At 46.6% G+C, this 27,541-nt stretch overlaps 1 protein-coding gene across 1 annotated transcript; it reads left to right on the top strand.

Moving 5' to 3' along the window:
• Positions 1 to 27,541, top strand: LOC149856557 (uncharacterized). Its single transcript, XM_090064078.1, has 3 exons — positions 1 to 131; positions 219 to 2,420; positions 27,418 to 27,541. The coding sequence occupies exons 2-3, from the start codon at positions 1,141 to 1,143 to the stop codon at positions 27,539 to 27,541; spliced, it is 1,404 nt and encodes a 467-aa protein (XP_089920204.1). The 5' UTR covers positions 1 to 131; positions 219 to 1,140.

The following is a 27,541-nucleotide window of genomic DNA, read 5'->3' as shown; positions in this document are numbered from 1 at the left end:
CTCATGGTGGAGTCGGTGGCCCCTTGCCCCGCTGTCTGTGGAGGGGGCTTGGTGGGGTCCTGGGGGGGGTGGGACCTGGAGGTCTCCTTGCCTGTGCCTCCTGGGCACGGCTTAGGGCCCTGGAGAAGCAGGTGAGGGAGCTCCAGGCTGCGGTGAGCAGGCTGAGGGGGATCAGGGATGCAGAGGATGAAATTGATGCCTGTTTCTATTCTCTGCAGGCCTGGTCGCCCACTGTACAGCCCCCACAGGAGATGCAGCCAACTCAGGAGTGGAAGAGGGTGCCCAAATCCAGAGCTGGTAGGCCTAGAGCGGTGGAAGCTCCCCAGGTTCAGCTGGAGAACACGTTTGACGCCCTGGCAGCTGTGACGGAGGAGGACAGTGGAATGGCCTCTGGCAGGGACGATGCCACTCCCCACACAACAGGGAATGGGCAGAGAGAGAACACCAGGAGGAAGAAACGCCGGGTCCTGGTCATCGGAGACTCCATCCTATGAGGACTGGAAGGTCCCATCTGCCGGCCCGACCCCTGGACACAACAGGTCTGCTTCATGCCTGGGGCTCGGGTCAGGGACATCATGGAAAGGATCCCGGCCTACATCTGACCTGCAGACCAGTACCCCATGGTTGTCGTTCATGTGGGTACAAATGACATGGCCAGGGGCAACCCTGACCGCATTATGAAGGATTTCAAGGCTCTGGGGGACAAGCTGAAGGAGACGGGGGCGCAGGTGGTATTTTCCTCTCTTCTTCCAGTGAGTAGGCGGGGACGGTGACACGAGGCCTGCATTGGCATGGTCAACCGACGCTTACGCAGCTGGTGCTGCCAGGCAGACTTTGGGTTCCTTGATAATGACCCGTGCTTTCGGGTGGGGGACTTGCTGGGTGGGATGGGCTTCATCTCTCTCCTAAAGGCAAGCGTGTTTTCTCTTCCAGGTTGGCTGATCTTGTACGGCGAGCTTTAAACTAGCCTTGCCGGGGGAGGGGGCCGCAGGAAGACGAGGAGACGCCATCCGAGCAAGACAAGTGACAAAGGCAAGGAGTGCTAAGGTAAGAAACGGGGGTCCAGACAGTCTCCCTAAACGGGGGGTGGCACACACAGTCTTGCAAGGCCTTAAATGCCTATATACCAATGCTCGCAGTATGGGGAATAAACAGGAGGAACTCGCCCTCAGAATAGCTAGTTCAAACCCAGATGTCATAGGGCTAACAGAAATGTGGTGGGATTCGTCCCATGACTGGGCAGTTAGCATTAGGGGCTACAGGCTTTACAGGCAGGATAGAGAAGGAAGGAAAGGTGGGGGTGTGGCACTCTATGTCAAGGAGCACTACACATCCTCTGCCAGCAGAATGGGGTCAGAGGAAGGGCAGGCTGAAGTGCTCTGGGTTAAGATTCAAGGGGACCGTGGGGAGAGCGATTTGACAGTGGGGGTCTACTACAGACCCCCCAACCAAGGGGAGGAGCTGGACCGGGAATTTTCGGGCCAACTTGCAGAGGCACTTAAGGCAAGGGATGTAGTTGTCATGGGTGATTTTAATTACCTGGACATCTGCTGGGAGGAACAGTCAGCCAGGACGGACTGTTCCAGGAGGTTCCTGGCTGAGATACAGGACCTCCACTTAATCCAGGAGGTGCACAGTCCCACCAGAGGAAACGCCCTGTTGGACCTGGTCCTGGCCACAGGCAATGACCTGGTAAGGGGCCTCCAGGTTCTTGACCACCTGGGCGATAGCGATCATCGCTTGCTGGAATTCACCATCCAGCGCAGGGTGTCAAGGGCCTGCAGCAAGACAGTAGCCCTAGACTTTAGGAGGGCCAACTTCAACAAGTTGAGGAGACTAGTAGGTGAGGCGCTGGGGTCCTTGAGGGCAGGGGAACTCAGTGTCCAGGACGAGTGGTCGTTCCTTAAGGAAACGATACTCAGGGCCCAAGGGGAGTCCATCCCAACAAGAAGCAAGGGGGGCAAGAGTGCCCGAAAGCCCCCCTGGCTCACCAAGGGCATCCGGGAATGCCTGCTTACCAAAAAGGCGGCGTACACCCAGTGGAAGGGGGGTGCTATCTCCAAAGAGGAGTATAACTCCTCTGCTTGGGCCTGTAGGGGGGCTGTCAGGAAAGCTAAGGCGGACATAGAGCTAGGACTAGCATCCAAGATCAAGGATAATAAAAAGTCCTTTTTCAAATATATAGGGAGGATGAAGAAGGCACTGGGTAATGTGGGGCCCCTGCAAAGTACGCTGGGCAATCTGGTGGTTGCGCCAGAGGAGAAAGCGGAACTCTTTAACCAATTCTTCACCTCCGTTTTCTTGTGCAGGGACCGGGACTTCCCCGCTGTGATGCCAGATGGACTTGAGGGGAACGCCTCCAGACCTCAGGTTGGGGAGGACTGGGTTAGAGAGCTTCTGGAGGGGCTGGACGTGTTCAAGTCAGCGGGTCCAGATGCTCTCCACCCCAGGGTGTTGAGGGAGCTAGCTGGGGTTATTGCAGGGCCCTTGGCATGGCTTTACGAGCACTCGTGGTGCTCGGGCCAGGTGCCAGATGACTGGAAGATAGCTAACGTGGTCCCCATCTTCAAAAAAGGGAAGAGAGAGGACCCGGGCAACTATAGGCCCATCAGTCTTACCTCAATCCTAGGGAAACTCTTTGAGAAGATCCTCAAGGAGCACATCTGTGATGGGCCGGCTTCAGGGATGATGCTCAAGGGCAACCAGCACGGTTTCATTAGGGGCAGGTCATGTCAGACCAACCTGATTGCCTTTTATGATCAGGTCACAAAGGCAATGGATGCAGGTGTTGCCATGGACGTAGTCTTTCTAGACTTCAGCAAGGCCTTTGACACCGTCTCCCACCCCATCCTCATTAAAAAACTAGGCGACTGTGGCATTGATGCCTACACAGTCAGATGGATTGCAGATTGGCTCAAGGGTCGTACTCAGAGGGTGGTGGTGGATGGGTCATATTTGACCTGGGGGGAAGTGGGCAGCGGAGTCCCCCAGGGCTCGGTCCTTGGCCTGCGCTGTTCAATTTCTTCATCAGCGATTTGGACGACATGGGGTGAAAAGCAACCTGTTTAAATTCGCTGATGATACCAAAATTTGGGGTGAGGTGAGCATGCTAGTAGGGAGGGAAAGATTGCAGCAAGATCTGGATAGGTTACAGGAGTGGGCTAACATAAACAGGATGCATTTCAATACTGACAAGTGCAGGGTGCTGCACTTAGGCAGTAGAAACCAGCAGCACACTTATAGAATGGGAAACTCCCTTCTTGAGAGCACGGAGGCAGAAAGGGATCTTGGAGTCATTATTGACTCCAAGATGAACATGGGCCGACAATGCGAGGTCACGGTTGGCAGGGCTAACCGGACCTTGTCGTGCATCCACAGGTGCATCTCAAGTAGAGCCAGGGAGGTGATCCTCCCCCTCTATGCGACGCTGGTCAGGCCACAGCTGGAGTACTGCGTCCAGTTCTGTGCGCCCCATTTCAGGAGGGATGTGGACAACATTGAAAGGGTCCAGAGGAGGGCCACCTGCATGATCCGGGGACAACAGGGCAGACCCTACAATGAAAGACTGCGGGACCTAAACCTGTTCAGCCTTCACAAGAGAAGGCTGAGGGGGGACCTGGTGACTGTCTATAAACTCACTAGGGGGGACCAGAAGGGTTTAGGGGAGACACTGTTTCCCCTAGCGCCCCCTGGCATGACAAGGAATAATGGACACAAATTATTGGAGAGTAGGTTTAGATTAGACATCCGCAAGAACTACTTCACAGTTAGGGTGGCTAGGAGCTGGAACCAACTTCCAAGGGAAGTGGTGCTGGCTCCTACCCTGGGGATCTTTAAGAAGAGGCTTGATGTCTACCTGGCTGGACTCATTTGAGTCCAGTTTTTCTCCCGCCCAGGCAGGGGGTCGGACTTGAAGATCTACAAGGTCCCTTCCAACCCTACTTCTATGATTCTATGATTATTAAACTAGCAGTTCATCTAGTTTAGCATCCTGTCTCTGATACTGGCTAATCACTTATATTTAGAGACAGGATAAAGGAAATCCAAAATAAACAATTTTCTAATAATGTATCATTGTGGAAATTTCACCCTAACTGACAGGTTGCTTGGATTCTGAGGCAAAAGTTTATGTAATTTATAAATTTGTTTAATATTAGAAGCATCTGCGGATATACTTTTTATCCATAGAGTTCTCTAATCCTTTTTTTAATCCTGTTAAGTTCTTGACCTTGGAGAGATGTTATGGCTGTGAGATCTACAGACTTGCCAAGGTAAAAAAATATTTCCTTTTAATCAGCTCCAGGATTCTTTCCCTTTTAGTTCATGGGATTTTCCCTTGCTCAAGTGTTGAACAGCTGCATCTGACTTCCATAATAATGGACATTACTTTAAATACCACTATTATGCTCCTTCTTACTCTTTTTAAAAAGTCATAACTGTTATTTATATAATTGAAAAATTAGCACAGCCAAATACTTATAATTTATGCAACAAATGATTAACCAATGCAATATAAAATTCAAATTTGAATTCTAAGAAATGTTTGTGGAATTTTTTCCCCCGTCTGTTGATTAGTGCTGTCTTGAAAATTGGAATTAATTTCTGCAAAAAACTCTGACTTTAATGAAAAAATGTTTTGGCTTAATTTTTTTTCTGTAGAGTTTTCTGATATTTCCATGAGATGACCAAAAGTGAAGTGTTTATGTTGAATTGCTTTGAAATTAAACAAACAAAAAAAAGATTTAAACTTGAATTAAATGGATTAAAATAAAATGGGGAAATGAAAAGGAAAACAATTGTTTTGAATTTTGAATAACCCATGTGAATGTTTTTAATCATATTGTTGAAAGAGCCAAATACTGTGAAGAGGTAGAAAACCATTTTCTATATATCTTTAAAAGTCTCATCACTTTATAAGAATGACACTGAAGATACTGACATCATCTGAAATGATAAGCATTTTCAAAACTGCCAGATCACTCCAAAACCCCCAAATGAAATCCCAAATAGCATTTTGACTATAAAACAGTAATAGTGCCAGAGACTCAAAGCTGGGGCATGCAGCCATTTGCTGATGGCTCTTGCTGCTCTTGCTGATTTTTCTCATTGATTTATTATTACGAGTTCCTCGATTTCTTTGAGCATAAACCTGCAGCTAAAAAGTTTGTGCTCACTGCAAAGTTTATAGCCAGAGTGGTTTTGTATCCCATTCTTCTGAAGCACCACAAGAAGGCAATTTGTCTCAAGAATCAGATAGCAAGGAACAGTTCACAGCAGGACAAGACTTCAGTTAAAATAATGGGATCAATCCAGCAAAGCAGTCTTTTCTGAGCAATAGCAAATGTGTTTTACTTTATCAAATCAACACAGTTTGTGTATCTGTTACACTATCTCATCTTTGCCTCTGTTTTCTTCTTGTTATTTTTCTTTTGCTTTTGCCTTTCTCTTTTTTGTGGTCAGGTTTCATTTTAGCATGTCTTCCATCCCAGCGGGGTTTCCCTGCAGTAGGCTGATTCTCAACCTCCATGTTTTTAAGAGAGACCACATTGGTACTATCTAAACATCTGTTGGTAACATTCACATCCATTTCATGGAAATATTCTGAAGCAACCTGCAGCAAATTAGACAGAATTCTGTAGTGTGGTGGCCTTTTTATCACAGTGTTCCTAGAATTGACTCTCTAAAGTTGATTGGAATATAAAGCTGGATGGACATTTTTGGCTGTTTCCAGTCAATTAAAAAACAATGGTTATTCATTTTCCTGTTCAATCCAGGGAAAAATCTAGGTGCCTGGATCCACAACATGATCAGTTTATAGCCCAGTATAATTTGTCTAGCTTGAAGAATAATTTTGTAGCTATAATTCATAAAGGTTACCTACTAGGACTGTGAGAAATTTCGACAAGTGCTTCATTTTGAAGCTGTTTTCAGCAAGCTGCCACTGAAACTGCAGCCTGCTGAAACCCAGTGTACAGATGCAGGGGGCCTCCACTCCCTGGGAAGACCCAGGGGAAGTGATCAGAGAGCTGGGGAATTAAACAGTGGGATGGGGAATCAAACCAGGAGCTGCGGGAATTTTCAGTTCTCAGCTGGATTCCCCAGATCCCCAGTCTTTCCCCCAGCTCTCTGATCACTTCCTCCAGCTTTTTCTGGGGGGCACAGGCCCCTGGATGATGTGGGATGACAGCAGGCTGCCATTGCCAGCTGGCAACGGCAGTGTGCGCAGCCCATGCTGAGCTCTGGGAAGCCTGGTGCTGCCGCTGGCCCCAGCCTGGGTGCAGATGGGCTGTGGAGCTGTGCCAGACTCCTCCTGGGGAGCCTGTGACCCTGGATCTGCATGTGGGATGACAGCATGCTGCCCCTGCTGGCTGGGGCCAACAGCAGCAGAAGGCTTCCTGGAGCTTGGCATGAGCTGTGCCCAGCTCCAGTCCCAGCTGGCAGGGGCAGCCTGCTGTCATCCTGCACGCAGATCCAGGGGCCTGTGCCCCCCAGGAGGAGTCTGGCACAGCCCCACATCCCTCCCAGGGGGAACAGGCCCCCAGATTTTTGCACAGGATGACAGCAGGCTACCGCTGGGTTCTTCCCAGCACTTGGCATGGGCTGCACTGGGCACACTTGCGTGTTGGTGCTGCCCCCAGCCAGCAGTGACAGCATGCTCTCATCCTGCATGCAGATCCAGGGGCCCACATCCCATGGGAAGAGTCTGGCATAGCCCCGCAGCCCTCCTTGGGGGTGCAGGCCCCCAGATCTGCATGCGGGATGACAGCAGGTTCCCGCTGCCGGCAAGTGATATGAGTTTTGCTTTGAACAATTTTAGGTGCAGTTTCTCAGAAACCCCTAAACCTGTCTTCTTGAAACTTGGCAGGCTTCATGCTCTCAAAAGGAGTTACCATCCCTGCATTTTTCATCGGAATCAGGAAAGAAATGACAAAGTTATAGGTATTTTCATGATTTTCCATTATAGTCTTATGGGCAAAATGTTGAAACATGAAGCAGCGAAGGAGTTTCTACGAAATGAAACAGAATAATGCTTTGAATGAAACAAAATGACAAAATGAAACACTATCCCTTTGAAACAGTGACATGGAAGTCAAAATGAAGTGGTGCTGTTTCACACAGCCCTATTACCTACTCTCTTTGGCAGGGGTGGATCCAGGAAGGAAGCCCTAGTGCTATTTCACCCTACTTTGATTCCTGCTTCACCCAAAGTTCAAAACCAGGTGCCTGGAAGTGACAGCAGCATTTCTATTTAGAAAGCAGTGAGGGAGTCAGCTGACTTCATGGCTCATTAAAATCTATCTGATTTCTTTTAAACTCTTCATTCCACCAGTGTTAATGGCTCTCTCTCCTTTTTAATTGTCTTGATGTTCCACCAATCAACCTATCCTTTGTTCTGCAATTCTGCTGTCTGTTAGTTGCTTCTGGTAATGTAGCTCTTATTTCATAACCTTGTAGACTGTTTTTAACTCATCCCAATAAAGTTATATTTGTTTTTGGAACAATTTTGAACTGAATTTGAGCCCTAGGCCCCTAGCCTATTAGTAAAGCTTTTGGTGTCTTTTTACCTGGAGAAAAATGTGTTGTGTTATGTGATGCACCTCACCATGTGCCACTCCACTTTCAAAATCCTAGATCAGCCAATGCTCTTTGCTATCTTAGGCAATAGGTCAGTATGCCAGATGATATTGTATGCAGGTAAGTCAGGAAAAACAGCTCCTTTTTATCTTTACATTAAGAACCATTTTCTATATAGGTGATAAGAGGAATAACTTAGTTATAGGTACTCCTATAGGTCTGAAGTCTGCTTGGTTATCACTCATAACCTTCTCTGGACATGATTCTTTGCAGAATAAGTGATATCTGACACTGAGTTACAGCATCTAATTGTGGGGTGGGGGAATGAGAGGTGGCAGGTGAAAGTACAGGGCCTGTGTCAGTGCCCCGGGACCAGCAGGCTGCCAGGTTGGGCAGCAGGTGCATGGAGCCCTGGAGCATGCAGAACACACATACACGCACACACACATACACACACATACACCCCCCCACCTCTTTACCCCCCCACAGTATACAAGAGTAGGACTGTATTTTGAATTATTATGTGATTGCCTTTGGATACACTATGCAAACACACATAATTAAGGACAAATAAAAAAAAAGTTATAGTAGGTGTTTGATTTTTTTTTTTTAATACATGATTTGATTTTTTTTTTCTGGTTTCAAGATGGCAGCACTCTCCCTCCCAAAAGGAGTACTTTCAGGGCAAGGGGATGGACTTCTGGTGGCAAAGGTTGGGGGTTAGAGGTGGGACTTCCAGTCCCAATATGTTGACCAGGGGGCAGGCTACCCTTGTGGCCCTCACCAACTCACCAAAACTCATTAAGAAGCCCTCCAGCCAAAATAATTGCCCACCCCAATCTAATTACATGTACAATTTTTAAAAGAAAACTATTCATTTTGTTTGTCCTCTAAACGGTTTTTATTTTAAGGATTATTTTATAATTAAGAGGAAAAATGAGTGGCAGGAGACTGAGTTTTTGCACTTGATGGCAGACCCAGGAGCTTAGGGAATGTCACTTCCCTCGACAGTGGCTCACAATAGGCAGATGAAGCAATTAACACAGCAAGAAAGTAACTCAGAAGTTCAGCGAGTCACCTTTCCAAAGCAGATTTGATGTAGGCACCAAACCATTGTTAATGAATATTCAGAAATGTAACAGTGCTCCTCAGTTTCTAACCTACAGCCACAGCCGGAGCTCACCATTGCATCTAGTGTCTTCAGATCAGTGTGTACCCAACACAACTCCAAGGATCAAAAGGTTTTAACCAAGACCTGCTTTTGATTGCTATTTGGTTTCGTTAAAACGCCTAGCCTCAGCAGCCTTCAGGTTCAGATTGTGAAGCATGTCAAAAGCCTACATGTCAAATCTGGCTACAGAAGGATGTCTCAGAGTAGCCTCATTGTTACGTTTCTGTGTTTGGAGTATGAGTGAAATGACGGGATAGAATATTTTTGGGAATGTAATTGATACGTTTCAGAACTGTTTTTTTCAATATATTGTTTTCAATTTCTATGCAATATGTATTTATATTAAGATATAATTTCTTTTTTCAATGCATTAGTTTGAGCATGAATGTCTGACTTTAATAAGCACATTATTTAAGAAAAAACATTTATAGATTCAGGCAAAATATACCTATTATTTCCCCTTCCATCCCTATTATTTTCCCCTCCCATCCTCCCACTGCTCTCAAATAAGCATTGTTTTACTACTAGAATGTTATTTTAAAGAAACAACCTTTTCCTTATTACTGTAGAGATATGGATAAGATCAGCTTTGATACATGTGCAGCAGATTATATTTTTTAATTGTGAAGCAGATGCAAGACCAAAAATCAAGACTACCGGAATTTTCAGTTTCACAGAATACTTAGAAATACCTAAATTATAGCTTTTGAGTACTCTTTCACTAAACATAGGAAGAGTTTAAGAGAAATATTTATAATCACCTATAAGTATGATGTTTATTTTTCTCTAGTGAATTTCTATCCTATCCTATAACAATTTCTAACGAATTATGGACTCTTGAAAAGAAATACTGTCCTTTATCACAGTACAATTTCAAAATGTCACAGCTGTCTCATCAAATTGATCTGTGTTTTTACTCAGTTCCTTCTCTGACTGCACTGTAAATAGATCTGCTAACTTTGGAATCCCTGTCTGAGCATCCAGGTCATCCTAACCTGTGTAAACCAACAGTGCAAAGCATTCACCTTATTGTATCCTCATTGGTGCTGTAGTTCTCTGCATGTGCTGTACTTCCTCTCTTGCTTTGTGATGCAGTAAGCTAAATTGCTCTGATTCTTTTACAGTGAGTTGTGGAATAGTTTATCTATCCTCTTTGGAAAGTAGTTTGAGAAGGCATTCAAAGATTATCAGCAATCAGATGATATAGCCTGCATCCTTACTGCAAAGTAGGCATGTTAACAGCACAGATGAAAAGGGCTTAATTCTACCCTTTCCCTGTCCTCCCTTCCCATAAGATGTGGCAACTAAGTTTGATGACACTGTCCAATCCAGGTGCTAAGATTTTGTGTGTGGCTGGGGAAGGGAAGGGTAGAAAGGATGATGGGCAGTACCTGGGTAAACTGAAATCACTCCATGGTGAAGACACCCTTTGAGTGTGCTCTTTGTGGAACATGTATCTGTGGTTACTTTTCAAAACAGGACCTACCCCTTGTTGCTCAGGTCCCTGGGGAAAGAAAAGCTTATGTTCTATGAGCTTGATGTCTATGAGTCAGTTCCATCACAGGAGGTTTGGGGAGACAGCTACATGGAGGGTTTCTGCAAAATCTTTCTTCAAACAGCTCTCTTATAAGGAGTCATACACAATGAAGCATATCTTCATTGTGTATTCTACCTCAAAGGAAGGCACAAAAGGGGTAACTAATAATTTTCCAGCATGATCTAGTTCCTTTAGGAACAGTATTGTTACTCCTTGTTCCTTTAAATTACGTTCTCAAGGCACACTTGTTTTGCTTGTATTTTTATTTGTTAGAAATCCATGAGTCTATAATCAATCACTTCCCAGAAAATGATTACAACTAAAATATCATAATATCATAAAGTGCTCACTGGTGCTACAATTGCTTATATATGTGATTCACTATACAGGACTGAAGGCAATCATTTAATGAGCAGCTATTCAATATTTTTTAGCTTCATTGTTCAATATGTGGCTCAATGTCTATTTACTGTATGCACTCTGATTGTTTGTCTGAAACAAAGCAAAACAAATCCTTCTGTTAGTGCAGATTTATTCACTTCCTTATGGGCATGTCTGTAGAGCTCATGTAGAAACAGATAAGTGCTTAATAAATGTTAATTCTGTGATCTTCCACGCATCCTTGTGCAGTGTGGGTGGCACCCAAGTTTATAAATGGGGAACTGAGAAACACATGAAGGTCAAACATGTATACCAGTTTTGAAATTTAGGAGGCTCGTGGTTTACTTTTTATTCAGAATACTTAGCTTTATATACTTAGTTTTTATATGTTCAAAGTATAGCATCCACTAACTTGAGGTGCAGCTGTGAGTAATGTCCCCTGTCTCAAGTTAGACACCCAGGCTAGGGACAGACATTACACATAAACCAGTTTAAGTGATCAGAAACTGGTTTAAACCCCTTAACAGAACAGACATTCGGTGCACATAAACCAGTTTGAAATGGTTGAAACTGGTTTGAGATAAATCTTGTTGAATATCAGACTTAACTGATTTGGGTCAAGTTGGTTTATGCAACATCTGTCCCAGACCTCTTCCTGGTTTAACTTAAACCAGAGTCCCACAACATCCCACATGCTTTGCAGTCTTGGGAGGGGCTGTCTAATTCAGAGAGCTGGGTTGGCCCCTCCCCTCTGCTCCCTGGCTGGAACTCCAGCAGAGATGGCAGGCATAAGAGGGTCTACCTGGATTCCTCCTGTACCCCCCACCCACCACACTCCCTGCTCAAGCAGGGAATCCTCCCTCCCCTCCCCTCTCATGGATCATAACCAGAATGTGGTAGGCTAGCTAAAGCTGAGAGGTATCTCTGCAAGGCAGACAAGACAGTGTCTGCTTAGGGTTTTTGGAGCTAAGCAACAGGTAAACAGCTGGTAAAGTGCCTCCATTTCTTTCTTGGAAAAAGTTGTTTAAGAAGAGCTTGAACTAATGAGAATGGCTTTTGTTTTCTTGATGGGACTAATAAATGTTCTTCTCTGCTGTGTAAGTAAATGCTGTGTAACTCTCTGGTGGCTCCCTGTTAGTCAGAAGCAGTGAGGGGAGTGGGGGGAACCCCTCCCTAATCAGAACATCCTGCTGGAGCCTGGCCATGCCTCCCTTCCACTTTTCTCAGCACTATGGAAGGGAAGGGAGGGCTGCTCTAGCACCCCCCAGCTTCTAGGCTGAGCCACTGCAGGCATGTGCCTACATTTCTTCAGTCCAGAGGGGATGTCTGTGAGGTTACAAACAGGTTCAGCCTAGGCAGGTTAGACTAACCTGCGAAGATTGAAGCAATTCAGGCTCAGGCTTTTTGAATGTCTGCCCCTAGCCCCAGAAACTGAGGAACACCAAATTAGCAGTCACTTGTGAGAACACTAGTTTAAGTGACTTGCCCAGCATCATTTAGGCACTCTCTGATCCTAACAGAAAAATTACTAATATGAATAAAAATAGGAGCCCTGTGACTCTGGGCCAGAAATGTATAAATAAATAAAACCACAATAAATAGATCAAGGTAGCAGGCACCTTTCATTTTTTCCCTGTACCTTTTATCTGAGCTTCAGCAGATAATTCCTTCTCTGTGAAATTTAAATGTTTAGCAGCAGCCTTACCTGGGGTCCTAGGGGTTTTTGGGGGCCGTAGCTGTGGTGATTCTGCCATGCAGAGCCTGGCCAGCAACCGCAGCATGGCTCTAGCTGGCCCGGCTTTGCTTTTCAGCAGCATGCACTGGCTGAGCATGTTGCACCATTTTTTCTGTGGGTTTTTTTGACCCCTGGATATTTAGGGGTCAAAGAAAACTGTGAAAAAAAACCTGGTGCAGTGCATGCCCAGGCAGTGTACCCTTGCAGATTGTGCAGTATGTGGTGCTACAAACATATTTGCAGGGCCACATTCCTCATGACCGGACTCATCTGGATGCTCCCATAGGGATGTTGCACAACTGTTAAGAAAGAATAGGTCATCTTTGATTGTCAGCAAGCTTTTGACTGCAGGTGAGAAAATTATTTAAACAGAATCTGATTAACAGTTGTTGAGAGTCTGACTCTTACTGAGGCCACTAAACAGTACTTAGCATCTCTAAAAGGAAGAACCATGGTTCTTATGTGATACCAATGAGAAGTGCTACCTCTGTGTATATCCTAGGTAAACAGTGGCTTAGGTCCTTCCTGTCTTTTTCACAACAAACATGTATGAATTAAAAGCTGTAACTATAAGAAACCAGCAAATTGCCTGTCAAGAATGCTGAGGGGGAGGAGGGGTGGGGACACAGTACTGCATCCGCCCCCCCACCCTCAGGCTGCGGCCGATCCACTCCCTTCCCCCTGCCACTTCAGGCTGGGGCTGGGGCTGCTCCCTGCTTTTCCCCTCGCTGCTTCAGGCTGGGGCCAGGACAACTCCCCGCTTCCCCCCCGCTGGTTTGAGCTGGGGCCAGGATCATATCCCCCTGGTCCGGGGCTGGGGCTGCTCCCCACTTCCCTACTCCCCCACCACTTCAGGCTGGGGCTGGTGCCTCATCCTCCTTGTCCATCACCACTGTCACCTCAGGCCACAGGGGAGCGAGGCCAGCTCCAAGGCCAGAGCTGGCCTTGCCCCCTGCTTCGTTGCCATTGTCATGGCGGCACAGCTGCCACACCGCCTGTCCAAACTCTCACACTCTGATTGGTTGTTTCAGACAACCAATCAGAGTGCAAATAAAGCGTTATGGGAAGACAGACTAAGGCTTTTATAATATTAGAATACGGATGACAGGCCCACAGGACTTCAGAACGTCTATCTCCTGTGAGTGCCCTTGGTTATGAAGTTTTATTTTTCATACACGCACCATCCCTAGCTGGGGCAGAAGTAGTATGGATGGACTGTGTGTTGACTTAAGTTGGAATTGAGAGTCTTTGGAAGGAAGTATTCAGAACATCACTGGATAGAGCCTTAATGAAGGCTTTCTGAGTGGGTGTTGGTCAAAACCATTTTATGGGTATGCAGAACTGCTATCAAGAGCATCTATGATCCCTGACCATCTGCTCATTAATTTTATGCATCTCAGAAATGTTGAATTGGCCAAAATAAAGTAAATTTGATTTAGAAACAAAGTCATTTTCTTTGGCCAGAACTTCGTTTGCTAAGTCAGTGCCTCAAGACAATTTTTTTGCCAAGCCTGACCTGAAAAAAAAATAGCTTTCTTAATGGAAATAATGACAGAGCCTAAATTACAGAAAGAAACTGGCAGTTGCTGCTCTAATGGACTGAAATTAAAACAGACAAAAACATAAGTTGATCAGTTTTGATTAGGAAGATGACCATCTGGAGGGTAAATTACATCTAAAGAGCCAGGCTTGAATCTGGTGTTTAGAACAGATTATATTTCTTGGCACAGATCTAATTTATAGTTCAAACAAAAATCAACTTCATATCCACACTTAAGGCAGTCCTGTCCAGTTTAGGAAAGTTTCAATTCAGGACAATAGGACAAGGGTGAGGGACTCCTGGAGGAATATGCGGGAGAATTCTCACACTCTAGGCCTGATCCAAAACCTAATGAAGTTTGTGGAAATCTGCCCATTGACTCCAATAGGCTCTGGGTCAGGCCTTCTGCCTAGGTCAAACTGACTGCTTCAGCACTTTAACAAGCAGTAGGATTCACCCACTTAAAAGTGCCTGTTTTAAATAAAATCATGAAAAACAATGAACAGAAGGAGTTTTTTTTTTAATCCAATATTCTTTTTCTCGGGGCAGCATGGAGCTGTATATTAATTATTTACCCTCTCCCAGCCACCATTCCTCAAATCCATGTTAGGGAACCATAAAGGTTATGCACTTGTGTTCTAAATCCAGGAGGAGCTAGAATCAAATCTCTCCTCTACCCCTTGTGCATTTACATTACAATGCAGCCTGTAGTTGTGGCAACTATTTAATTACAGCCACATGATGACCTCTTACTCATTTTCATCCATAGATCTCCAAATACTTAACAGTGTAAAACTCTTTCTGCATGCTAAGATTGACATGTGTAAAATATTGAGTACCTGTTGTTTTGTTCTTCATTCTCTTCAACATTTCTGCTATCATTTTGGCAGTTTAGCCAAATTTATTTACTAGTTTAGATTGTATTTCTCAGCCTAGTTCCAGTATGCCTCTGCAGCTCCTTGTAGAAACTATAAACTACCTATTAGAAGTCAAAGTAACATTTCCCATGTTCAAAAACTAGTGTTATCACCTATTGTTATTTTTTCTCAGGTGACAGGATTTTGGCTATTCTGGGGCTAGCCCAGCTGTGGCATAAATGGGGCCCCTTCATGAATTTAACTGTGCTTTAGGGGAACATCCCTTTTGACTGGCTTTCTGCATACCTCCTAGGGTAAAACAGATGATCCAGGTTGTTGCAGGGTTTCCATAATGCCTCTGGAGCTGATGCCATCTTTACAGGGGTGGAAGGGATTGTGCACAAGAAGCTCAGAACCTTGCTTACCCAACCTAGTTACCCCAGGACTACCTCTTTTTTTCCCTGTAACCCCTGAGAAAGGGATGGAAGTTGAGGAAATCTGAACCTGCCCCCCACCCAAGCCTAGAGTGAAAAAGGACTATTCTACAGCACCCACTCCTCCCTCCATGCACAAGGGTAGGGTAACAAACTCCGGAAGGAGCCCCAGTGGAGCTGGCTTGAGAGGATTAATTTGAGGGTTTGCCATGAGTAGTGGAGGCTAAAATTATTTTATAACCTGGGAGAATTGGCAGTATTAATTAGCAGAGATCCTGGTTTTCCCTGACAAAAAGAAATTGCAAATTGTCTTATAAAAAACCCCAAATCTGTAATACATATGCCCCCTGCCTGACTGCCCACTTCTTGCCCCCTGACAGCACCTTGCAGGCTGGAACTCTGCTAGCCTGCAAAGAACTCTTTGCAAAAGAGCAAAATTTGCAGGTTTCTCTGTTAAAATGAGAGAGCCACTTTTTCCTCAGGTAAAGTGAGGATTCCATATTTTTCTGTTTTCCAGGGGAAAATTGAAAACCGCATCCCTGTTAATTAGCACATGTGCCAGAGGGGGGAGAAGTAGGGATTGAAAAAAGTCAAAAGACAGACTAAAACTATAATGTAATACTTATTCCTTTTTAAGCGATGATTTCTGAACTTTTGGGAGGAGCTGCTGTCAGTGTACTCATTAATCACAAGGGCTGCTGACAGATGTGAAAAAACAAAACAAAACAAAACAGCACTTTACCAGAAGAGGAAGCGCATTAATTTCACCCAGCTTCCCAGTGTCTGTATAGATTGGGTGCTTTGGCCATGCATTTGGTGCTTTTTATCTAATAGGTGATTGAATCAGCTTTGGATAAAGGCGCCAAGAAACCCTACTGAAGTTCCTGATCTATACAGATATTGGGTAAACCAGGTCAAACTAGTGCGATGCCTCTTTTGGGCATGTGCTGTGCTCAGTGCACCCCCATGCTGAGCTGAAAGTAATGCACTATTGGGGGTGGGGGGGTTCATATCTATAAGCAGCCAAGGTGACTATGAACCACCAATGTTATATCGTCATTAGAAAGGCAAATGCAACCTTAAGATCTGTCAGGTGAAGAATCACCAATATTAACGTGAGGTGATATTTGAGGGGTGGCCAACCCATAGCACATGAGCCACAAGTGGCACAGGTAGCTGCTATGTGTGGTATGCAAGCCTTGGATGCTCAGTCAAGGGAGGCACTGGGATGGAGGCAAGAAGCAGAGGAAAGGTGCTGCTGCAAGAGAAGGTGTCGCCTCAAAAGCTAGGTTAACTCTTCTCTGGCTCTGCAGCCACCACCAAATTCAGAGCTTTAGATCATTGGTTACCGTACAAAACTGAAGCGGTTGTAGAGACCTTTCCTGCTTCCATTCCAGTGGTCCCTGGGCAAATTCTATTAGGTACATAGAGTTTGCTCCATGGCCAAACTCTGTCTTGGTGTAGAGAGGAGTACATGGACCAAGGACTTGAAACTGCAGAAAAGTAAATTTAAATTGGATATCTGGAAATATGTCTTCACTGTTAGAACAGTGAGGCGGTGGAATAGCTTGCCTATGGGAATTGTGGACTCTCTATCATAGGAGGTGTTCAAGAAGCGGTTTGACAGCCACTGGTTGGGGGTGATCTGCTATTGGTATTTCCCATGTTTCTGGGCAGTGATGGGGCAGGCATTGAGGGGGGGTGTTAGGGAGCAAGTGGTGGGAGAGATAGATGTCAGGGGGCAAGGTACAAGGGGTGAGGAGCAGGGGGCAGACACTTGACTACCCCACAACCTGCTGCCTTGCTGTTGCCTGCCCCCCTGCCGCTGCTTGCTCCCTGACATTGCTCCCTGGTGCAGTGGTGGGGGGTACAGAACAGTGTTTCCCAAACTTTTCCAGCCCAAGGCACACTTAAATTAATAAAAATTTTCTGCAGAATGTTAAGGCATTCTCCATCCTCACACCTATTGTAGCTCATTGCAATGGCAAAATTCCATGGCACACCTGTTCATTTCTGATGGCACACTTTTGTGGCATGGCTCACTGGTTGGGAAACACTGATATAGAATATAATTATTGGGGGTTGTCTTAAATTCAGAGTAGCCTTGGATTCAGGTAAATATGGTAGGATACTTCTATACCGGAGCGGGCAATTATTATGCCAACTTGCGACTGGAAGTCCTGTCCCCTAACCCCCAACCTTTGCCAGCAGAAGCCCCTCTCCGTGCCCCCAGAAATACTCCTTTCAGGAAAGGGTTTTGCCATCTCAGAACCAGAAAAATACCAAATCATATTCTAAAAATTGAACATCTACAACATTCATTAATTTGACTTCAAAAAACATTTTTTTCCCTGATTTACATGTGTTTGCGTAGTGCACATAGAGGTGATTGCACAACAGCTTAAAACAAAGTCTTACTCTTGTACATTGTAGTGGGGGGTGGAGGACATGGGGGGTGGGTATAGGTTTGTGGGAGGCTGGGGATGTGTCAGTATATGAGGTGTGGGGGAGGGTGTGGAGGTATTGTGGGGGAATGGATAGGTGTGAGGTGAGGGAGCATGTGGGGGGGTGTGGATATGTGGGGTGTGGGTGGGTATGTGATTTGTGGGGGTTGTGTGTGGTGGGGAGGGTGTCTGGGGTCTATGAGGAGGTGTGGGTATTGGGGCCCGAGTGTATGGCAGTGTGAGTGCATGTGTATTGTGAGACGTGCATGTAGGACTCCCCTATGAACACACACACCCCCCGTCCCTCCCTCACCACACACACACACACACACACACACACACACAGTGGCCCTCCTTCACTACACACACACATGCCCACACACACACACCCATACCCTCCCATTCCTGGCCCTAGAGCACTGGTGTGGGCCCCATGCTCTTGCAGTCTGGTGATGCAGGTGGGGGCACTTTGTGATGGAGCAGCCAGTGGGCTGCAGAGAAGCAGTGAAAGTTGGCGGGCAGCAGGCAGAGGCTTCCAGTTGTGGGGTGGGGGTGGGAGGGCAATGAGGGTGGGGTGTGGCAGGGGTGGCCTTGCTCCTAGGTCCTGCTGCTGGCTGCGCTTGGGTTCTACTGCCCCTGGCTTCCTGTCATCTTTGACAGGAAGCCAGGAGCAGTTAAATATAAATGTTCTAAATTTTCTTAGGGACCTCATGGGCCTGGTGGGCCAGATCTGGCCCACGGGCTATATTTTTCCCACCTCTGTTCTACACTATTATTTAGGACTGATTTTCAGGTCACCGCATACCTAACCCAAGATATGCAAACTGCTTAGTTTATGTCATACCTCATAGCCTGCACCAAAGCCATCTTCACTGTACTCTTCATTTGTGAAGTTAGGCACTTACAAGAATAAATCTGAAGACTACGTTTCTCTCCAGGTTTGCCTTTGCATATGGAAGACATGTGGAGAAGGCCAAATGCTATATGAAAGGCTGGACTGAGAGGAGACTTGAAGCAAGTTCAACCACATACCTGGAAATTCAGCAGGGCTTCTGGGGTTGAGCTCGCTGGCACTGCATGGTGCTAAGGGAAAGATGGCTGGTATGTTTGGGCTTGAGGGCAATCTTAAGGTCAACCTAAACTAGCAGTGTAGAAGGGCTTTGGAAGCGTTTTGCAGAAAGGGACTGATATGTATGTAGCTGACTTCTTTTCTAGAGCAGCCTTATAACTAGAAAATATAACACCTGCACAAGAATTCACTATCTAATAGAAGACAGAAAAATAGACATCCATAGAAAAAATCAATCAAGCCAGTTATGTGCCAGTTTCAAGGCAGGGGCTGGAAGGATTCCAAGAACCCAGTGGGGGACAAGGTTGGCGTTATAAAGTAAATAGAGAGCAAAGTGCTCTGCTCTGTCCTTGCCCAGCCATAGGAGCCGAGAAACCCAGTGCTCTACCAAACAATGTATTTTAGTGAGGAAGTGGGGTAAACTGAATGGTGACTGCCTGCACCTTTTCTCATCTACTGTGATCGGCATACCATCAATGCTGCCCTCTCACCCTAGGCACTCACTAATCTCCCTACATCACAGATGCTCATATTAATATTCCTATAAAATATAGATAAGAATAAAATTAATAAAGAAGATATGGCTGTGGAAAGGGTTATTTTTGGTAGAGGAAAAAACAGGACATCTTTGGTGCTTAGAGACTTAGATTTTCCACATGACTTTGAGAATGGAATATAACAATTTAACAGAGTTTTTAAAAAAAGCATTATGTGCCTGACCCAAATTTTTGTTTAACAAAACAATATGAGTTTAACCTCTGGAATGAAATTAAAGGAATTGCATTTCTGGATTCTTGGCAAGCCTAAAAAACATTGTCTGCTTCTTATTGTTCTGATACTTTTTTTTTCTTTTTTTGAAAGAAGCTATTAAAAATCAGTTTACATTTGGAGTAAAATGCCCTAAGCAAAGATGTGATTAGATGTTGTGTATAAGAAGGAACTGCCACTAGGAACTAGTGTGGAAATAGTTCTGTTCAATGAATCTACATATCAAAGTGCACCAAAATTTAAAGATAAATTCTGTTTTTGGTGCCAGGCCTGGGGGAAAGGGCCTCAGTGGGGAGGGGGAGGCAGGGAAGGAAAATGATAACACATCTCAGAGGGTCTAGACAACCAGGCCAGCACATGTGGTGGCAGCACACACTGCCCAAAACTGGAGCCTGGCTAGGCCGCCAGCTGCAGGAGCAGTGTGACTGCAGCTTCCCCAGCCCTCAGGACCCCAGATAAGACTGCTGGGATCAGCACAGTTGCTGACCCCAGCCTCCCCTATGGTAGGTGGGGAGTTTAAGCTCTGGAATGAACTTAAAGGAACTTAAAGGGTAGGGGCCCTACCCCACCTGAGGTAACCTGCCATGCACCAGAGTATGTGTGGCATGGCACAGGTATTTCCCAGGGAATCAAGTGTCCATGTGCATTTGGATGCAGCCTATTGGGCAAACATACTGATGTTGGTTTTTTTTAAAGTGAACTCAACATTTTATTAAAAATCCAAGCCCTCTGGTGTATATTTACTGATGTCAAACATTATATCATCCAACAAAGCATCATAACATACTACCTCCTCCTCATCTGTTAACAGTTTACAATAACATTATCTCCTCCCACAACTATCCCCCTTCCTCCCCTCCCCTTTCTCTCATCCCACTATCCATGGGCAGCTGGTGCCTCCTGAGTCAGGGTGGGCACATGCCTCCCCTTACACCAGTCAGTGTCTGGGGTAGGAGTCCTCGGCGGCCAATCTCACTCACCAAAAAACATCCGTGTGTTAGAAATGGAGTATTGTTAGAAATGCACAGCTTGCATCTTGCACCTGATAAGAAAGAAACACTGCCAAGGACTTTTTTCCTTGGCCAGCCTTGCCACAGCTCTTCTTATACTAAATTGCAGACTCTCCCCCAGCTTCTCCCTAGCCTTTCTCATGCAGATTACAGAAGCTGGAATTCAACTGACTGTGTCCTTGAAGGGGGTGGGGGTTAAACTCTTGGTGACCTATAATAGTCTCTGAGCATGCTCAATTAGCTGATGCATATTTACCTCTCCGCCCTGCATACTTAAGTAGTTAATTATAATATACATGCGATGGATGTAGTGATGTAATCACATATATGTTTGTATGAAACGGAAATGAGCTGTAAGAGTTCCTGTTTCTGCACACGTGCCCAGGAGGAAAAAGATAAATACAGCCTGCAAAAATTCCTTGGTGGGTTCGGAGTAATCTGAGTTTTTGACTCTGCTCTGACCCTACTTGCAAATCACCTTTTGTGCTGCTAAATGACTGTGTGTCTGAGATTCTTTGCGAGCCTCCAAGAAACAAACGGCAATCTTTTGCAACACGTGTGACTTCCAGAAGTCCTGCAGCCACTTCCGGAAATGGTGCAGCTGCTTTTGCTGGTGGCCCTGCTCCCCGGCTTGTGCTTGTTAGTGGGGGGGAGGGCGTGCACTGGTGCTCCCACCTGCCCCACTGCCTGCCGGCTAAATAGAGAGTGCAGCCTGCCAGGGGCACTCTCAGGGGGTGCACGTGCACCTCCATGCACCCCCTACACATCGCCACTGCCATGATTTCAGGCACTCATCAAGTTAAAACGTATTTCCATTTATTTTTCCTCCACATCTCCCTTACACGCTCATCTTCCTCCTCATTGTCCTTTTGCATGTAATATTTGAGCTCAAACAGGGCTATCTGTAAACACTCCTTTGTAGTAAAATCCATTCCCTTCATGATCAGCAAGTTCCCCGGTGTGATATTAACACAGATCACCCATGCCCATATCTTCCCTTCTTCCTGTCCTCTCTTAACTAACACTTACATCGCTGTTTCAAAATTTACCTTATCGTTCACTTCTAAAATTTGTAAAAATCTCTGAGCCCTCCTCCAAACCTCGTGTGCAAAGTTGCATTCCCAAAATACATGTACCATCAATTCTTCCCCCCACACGCTTCTCCTATACGCATTTTGCTGTTCTTCCCAAACCCCACCTATATTGAACCTCTCCTACTGTTAAAACCTTCCTCACCATTCTCCACATCAGGTTTGCACACTCCCCTTTTAAATCTTTCCCCTTTACCCCTCTCCACACTCACCTTGCTTGTTATTTGGACAAATCACCCACCTCAGTTACTTTGTCTTTCCCTCAAAATCCTTCCCTTTTCTTTCAAATCTTGTATCCCTAGCCCTTCCAAACCTAATACTTTAATACATTTTTCTACTTTCCCATAACACATCAACAATTTCCAAGCCCACTGCCCCTTCCATCCTGTTCCACATAGGCCCATGCTCCACAGTAATTTTCCCACCCAAAATCTACAAAAATTTCCCACTTTCCCACTTCCTTCCAGCGCTTCCCTCATCACCATTCTAGCATAGCACAGCATAGCATAGCATGTGTAGATAAATGTCTCTATCTCCCGGTGTTCCCACCTCTGCACCCTTGGCCCTTATAGAATTCCTTCCTGACAATCCTTTCTGTTTTAGAAGCCCAGAAGAACATACAAATCAGTGCTTTGAATCCATGACAGAGGATATACTACCCCCCACAAACAGCACAATGGGTAGCAACACCTGTTTCACCAGCTTCACCTTTCCAGCATATGACAAACTGCTTGTGCTCCTAAACCCTAAAATTTTCCTGACTTGTGACCCTATCTCTTCCCATGCTTTTGTCCCTTTTCCTTCTATATCAAGAACCACCCCTAAGATTTTTATCTATCTTAACCACCCTCATGCCAAACTTTCCTAGATCTCCCCAAATTCTGATCCCCAATACCTCACTCTTAGCCCTGTTTACTTTCTCCCCTGACGCTTCCCCATAGTCTTCCATATGTTTCAGGATTCTCTTTAATGAAACTGTATCTCGCACCACCACGTTTAATGTCATCCATATACAGTGAGCATTTCAGTCCTCATCCCTCCTCCCCCCAGGAATATTAACTCCACTGATTATTTTGTTCCCCCTTATTCTCTGTGACAGCGGTTCCATGACACATATAAAGGTCCTGGGTGACAAAAGGCACCCTTGTCCCACCCTTGTTTGTATCTGAAAGGCTTGACCCAAGTTTCCCTTCACCAGGACCTGACTATGTGCTGTGCCATACAACAGTTCCATCCAGCCTACCAACTTTTCTGGGAATCCCATTTTCAGCAGCACCTCAAACAAAAACTCATGTGTTTCTCTATCATATACGTTCTTGAGACCAAAATTTGCTAGCACTGTATTCTATTTTCTCTCCTTCACATATGCCAGGGCATCTCTCAACACCCAGTGTGTTTGTGCGATTCTTCTTCCTTCCATTGTACATGTTTGGCCCTCTTGTATGACCTGATCCAGAGGACTTTTCATTTGAATTGCTATGACTTTTGCCATGATTTTGTAATTTGTATTCAATAACGTGATTGGCCTCCAGTTCTTAAGGCATTCTTGATCTTTCTTCTTATATAGTAGCACCACTACTCCATCAGCAAAACCCACACCAATCTTCCTTTCTTCTGTTATCTCTCTGAAGACTTCCACCAAATCCTTTCCCACCCACTGCCAGAATTTCATGTAGAATTTGGTTGGGAGTACATCCTTTCCTAGTGACTTGTTTCCTTTAAAAATTCTCAAACATTTTTCTACTTCTGTTAACCTTATTCCACCCCATAACTCATCCTTCCTTCCTTTCATCCTTCACCTTCTCCTTGATGTCCACCAAAAAACCCCTCTTCTGCTTGCTATCAATTTTCTGTTTTCTGTACAAATCCTCATAGAAGTCTGCCACAGTGTTCAGTACCTCCTCCTGGCCTTCCACACAGTCTCCATTCTTCTTTTACACTCTTTCCACCTCTCCCTTTGCTTTCCTGACTTTTGTGACAAAATATGAGTTCCATTCTTTCCCTTCTGCCATCCACGGTGCCTTCACTAGGAATATCTTTTCAGAGACTCTCTCTTTAATTCCTCCACCTCAAACTTTGCCTCTTCCAGTTTACTCTTCACCTCTCCCCCACTTCTTGCTTGCACACTCAAGTGCTGCACCCTCTCCTGCCTCCTTTTCAGCTCCCTCATCTTGTCCCTTGCCCTTCTCTTCCAAATGTCCATGAAAAATGTGCTTGTTCTTCTCTTGATCATACACCACCATTCTCATCTGCTTTTATAACAATTCTTTAAGGTTCTCCATGTCTCATACTCCTCCATAAACTCCTTACACACCTTGTCAACATGAAGTAGACTAACGTTCAATTTCCAGAGGCCTTTTCCTTTCTTGTTCCACTTCGCCATTCCCATCTCCACCCTTAGCACTCAATGGTCACTAAAACCCACATTGTGTATCTCTTTCTTGTGCACCACCACTCCTGAGACTAAAACAAAATCGATCCTTGAAGTTTTTCTTCCTCCTGGCTCCACTTATATATGCTTTCTCTCCCACCCACACATCCTTGAAACCTTCTTCCTTGATAATATTCTTTAATATCTTTGAGGAACTGTCTAACTCCTCCCCCTCACCTTTCTCAGTTATGCAGTTGAAGTCACCAATGATGACTCAGTGTCTCCCCCTGACTGCATACATTTCCAACTTCCAGAATAAAGCCCTGCTCCCCTTCTGCTGGTGCGTTTATGCTAAACAACTCTACCTCTTTCTCTTTTGTCTCCAGCAACACCCTCTGCATTCTTCTTTCTACTAACACTTGCACTTGCTTGACTTTAACCCTTGGGTTTTTAATTAACACTACCACCCCTGCCACCTTGTTCATGTCCCTGCCCAACATGACCACCCCAAATCTCATCTCTTCTCCAGATATTTATGTTTGTCTCCCCATGGTATTCCACACTCTTATAGACACAGTTTGCCTGCATCGATGGATCTTAAAGTTGCTGCAATTCGTTCCTACCTCTTCCTTGGCAATAAACTTCTCACATTTAAAGTTGCAACACATAACACCATGAAAAAGAAAAGGCAGAAATCACTGGCCCTCATCTCTCTTGTTTTACGGGTCATCCACATCACTGCTGATAAGTGACTCTGTCCCTCCCCACTTCCTCAGTCCCAATGCTCTCTTTAGGTTCTCCAGGGTTTCTTTATTGAGAAAGGCTGCTGGTGTCCCCTCATCCACATTACTTCCTTCTGTCTTCATTTCTGGCATACTGTTTCCCACTTAGCATCGCTTCCCCCTTCTCCCCCTTTCCATCTTCCCATGTTTTTTTCTTCCATGACTGTTACAGCCTTTGCTTCTTCCTTTTTCCTAGCCATGGCTGTGCCCCTTTCCCTTTCTCTAAAGCAGAACTTTCTTCTTGGTCAATCTCTGGGATTTCTTTCTCTACTTCTGTTTCCACTAGTGAATTGCCCATCCAGCACAAAGCATTGCCACTGCCTCCAAGGAGCAGGGCAGGGGCGGGGGCAGGCAAAGCCAATACTGCTGGCCTCACCCCGCTCCTCCATTCCCTCCATCCCTGCCATTATGAATGTGCTCTGTCATGCCACTGCCACTGCCTCCTGTCCATAATGCTCTTGGAGCATTCTGATTGGTTGTTTCCGTAACCAGTCAGAGTGCTCCAAGAGTAGTATGGACAGACAGATGGATGGACTAAGTCCTTTATTTTATATTAGAACTAGCAAATTGCCAGTCATAAATGACAGAGGACAATGGTGGATGGGGATGGAGTGCCACCACCTAGCGCCTCATGGTGCTGCTGCTCTGCCTCCAGCTCCAGGTGCCCCCCACCCCTGGTGCATCATCATGCACCCTAACACTACTGTTCCACCCCCCACCGCCACCAGCTCCTAGGGATATGGGGAAAAGGAGTTTGTATGCAGTGGCCGCCACACAACAGTCTGTGGAGCCGCCATTCCCCCATCCTCCGCATCTGGCCCTGTGGGCCTGTCGCAGTGCACATGGGTGCCCTGCGCTTAAAAGCAGAAATGGCAGGAGAGACCCCTAGTGGTGAGGAGGGGGAGGCTCAACTGCCAGTCACCAGGGCAGCACAGGTGCTGGTTGCCAGGGAAACCAAGGGGGTCAGCTGACAGGAAGAGGCAGGGCTTGGCCCCTTCTTAAGCCCAAGCATAAGGCCAGGAGGGCAGTTCTCCTCTGGCAGCCAAGGAAGGTGGAACCCTGTTTGAGCAAGCAGAGCAGGGAAGCCGGATGGCCTGAGCAGTTGCGGCGTGATGAGACTGGGTGGAGGAAAACCCCGGTAGGGACAGAACATGGACTCTTGACCAGGCGGTTTAGTTTACGTTATAGCCCAGGGGCTTTGTGTTTTGTGTTTGGTGTTTACTATCCAACCGGAGGACCGGGTGAGGCTATTAGGTGTGGAGGAGGCCTCATAGGGATGCCATGGTAGTGTGGGGTTTCTGGACGCTGGAGGGGGGCAGCAAGGAGCCCTGGAGCTAGGGGGTAGCAAGGACCCTGGAGCTAGGGGTCAGCAAGAAGCCCTGGAGTGAGAGGGGGCAGCAGGGAGCCCCGGAGTGAGAGGGGGCAGCAGGAAGCCCTGGAGCAAGAGGGGGCAGCAAGGAGCCCCAGAGCTAGGGGGCAGCAGGGAGCCCCGGAGTGAGAGGGGGCAGCAGGGAGCCCCAGAGCTAGGGGGCAGCAGGGAGCCCCGGAGCGAAAGGGGGCAGCAGGAAACCCCAGAGCGAGAGGGGGCAGCAGGGAGCCCCGGAATGAGAGGGGGCAGCGAGAAGCTCCGGAGTGAGAGGGGGGGCAGAGAGGGGCACCACAAGTAAAGAAGAGGGCCAAGACATAGGGCAAACCATGTCAAGTAACATCTGCAAGGCTTGGGCTGTGGTGTAGGGGAGGGAAAGGAGCCGCAGATAACGCCCCCTGACACTGGGCATATAAAGTGGGCAGCCTCCCGCTAATTACATCACTCAATCAATTAAGATCAAGGCATGGCAGGTGAGTAAGCAGGCGGTTGGCCCAAGACAGGAAGGTGGAGCCACCCACAGAAAGGCTGCAGCGTGCCAGTCCTGTTACATGGCCCCATCCACAGCCCACGCCACTCCTGATGCAGACCCATGGGCCCTCCTCAACCCCTGCTTCTTCACCCCATGCTGCCACTGGTTCTCACAGGAATGGTGGGGAGGGGAGCTTGCACGTGGCTGCCACCACCCATCAGCCTGTACTGCTGCTGCTCTGCTTCTGGCTTCCCACTCCGCACCCTGTGGTGACACTGCCTCCCAGGGACGGGGAAAGGGAGGAAGCTTGCAAACAGCAGCCGCAGTCACTGCACTGCTGTTGTTGTGCATCTGGCTGCATGTAACCACTTCCCCCCTGGCTCCCCTCCTGCCCTCCTGGCTGTTTTCAGGGCCTGCAGGCTGCATGCCACCACTGTGCCCCACCTTCCCACTTCCCTCCCCTCCCCTCCTCTGCACCACCTTCCCCTCCCTGCAAGCTTTTGTCAGGGCCCAGTGGTGGTGGTGAGGCTGGAGCGGGGTGGGGCCAGGCCGGCACTGCACCACCAGCACCATCGGCCACCACCTACAAGGAGCAGGCGTGGGGGTGGGGGTGGGATTGAGGCCAGCACCACTGGATTCACTGCCCTGATCTGTCTGCTCCATCACTCTTCCTGTCTAAAATGCTCTTGGAGGACTCTGGTCATTTCAGACAACAATCAGCGTGTGAATAAAGTGTCACAGACAGACAGACTAAGGCTTTTATGTATATATAGAATGCTTGTGCTCCCACCTCCTCTTCCCTCTCCTCCTCTAGGTGTTGTGCTGCTACCACAACACTCATTCCACCCCTTTCCACCTCTGGTGTTGTTTCCACCAAGGTTTCCTACTCCAAATCCATTCCAACCTCTCCCGCCTCTTCCTCCTCCTCGTTTATCTGA

This window comes from Crocodylus siamensis, chromosome 10, assembly GCF_052110815.1.
Source record: "Crocodylus siamensis isolate JL-2025a chromosome 10, ASM5211081v1, whole genome shotgun sequence".
Taxonomy (NCBI): Eukaryota; Metazoa; Chordata; order Crocodylia; family Crocodylidae; genus Crocodylus; species Crocodylus siamensis.
The sequence above is the reverse complement of the archived record's forward strand: the minus strand, read 5'-3'. Positions and strand labels throughout refer to the sequence as shown.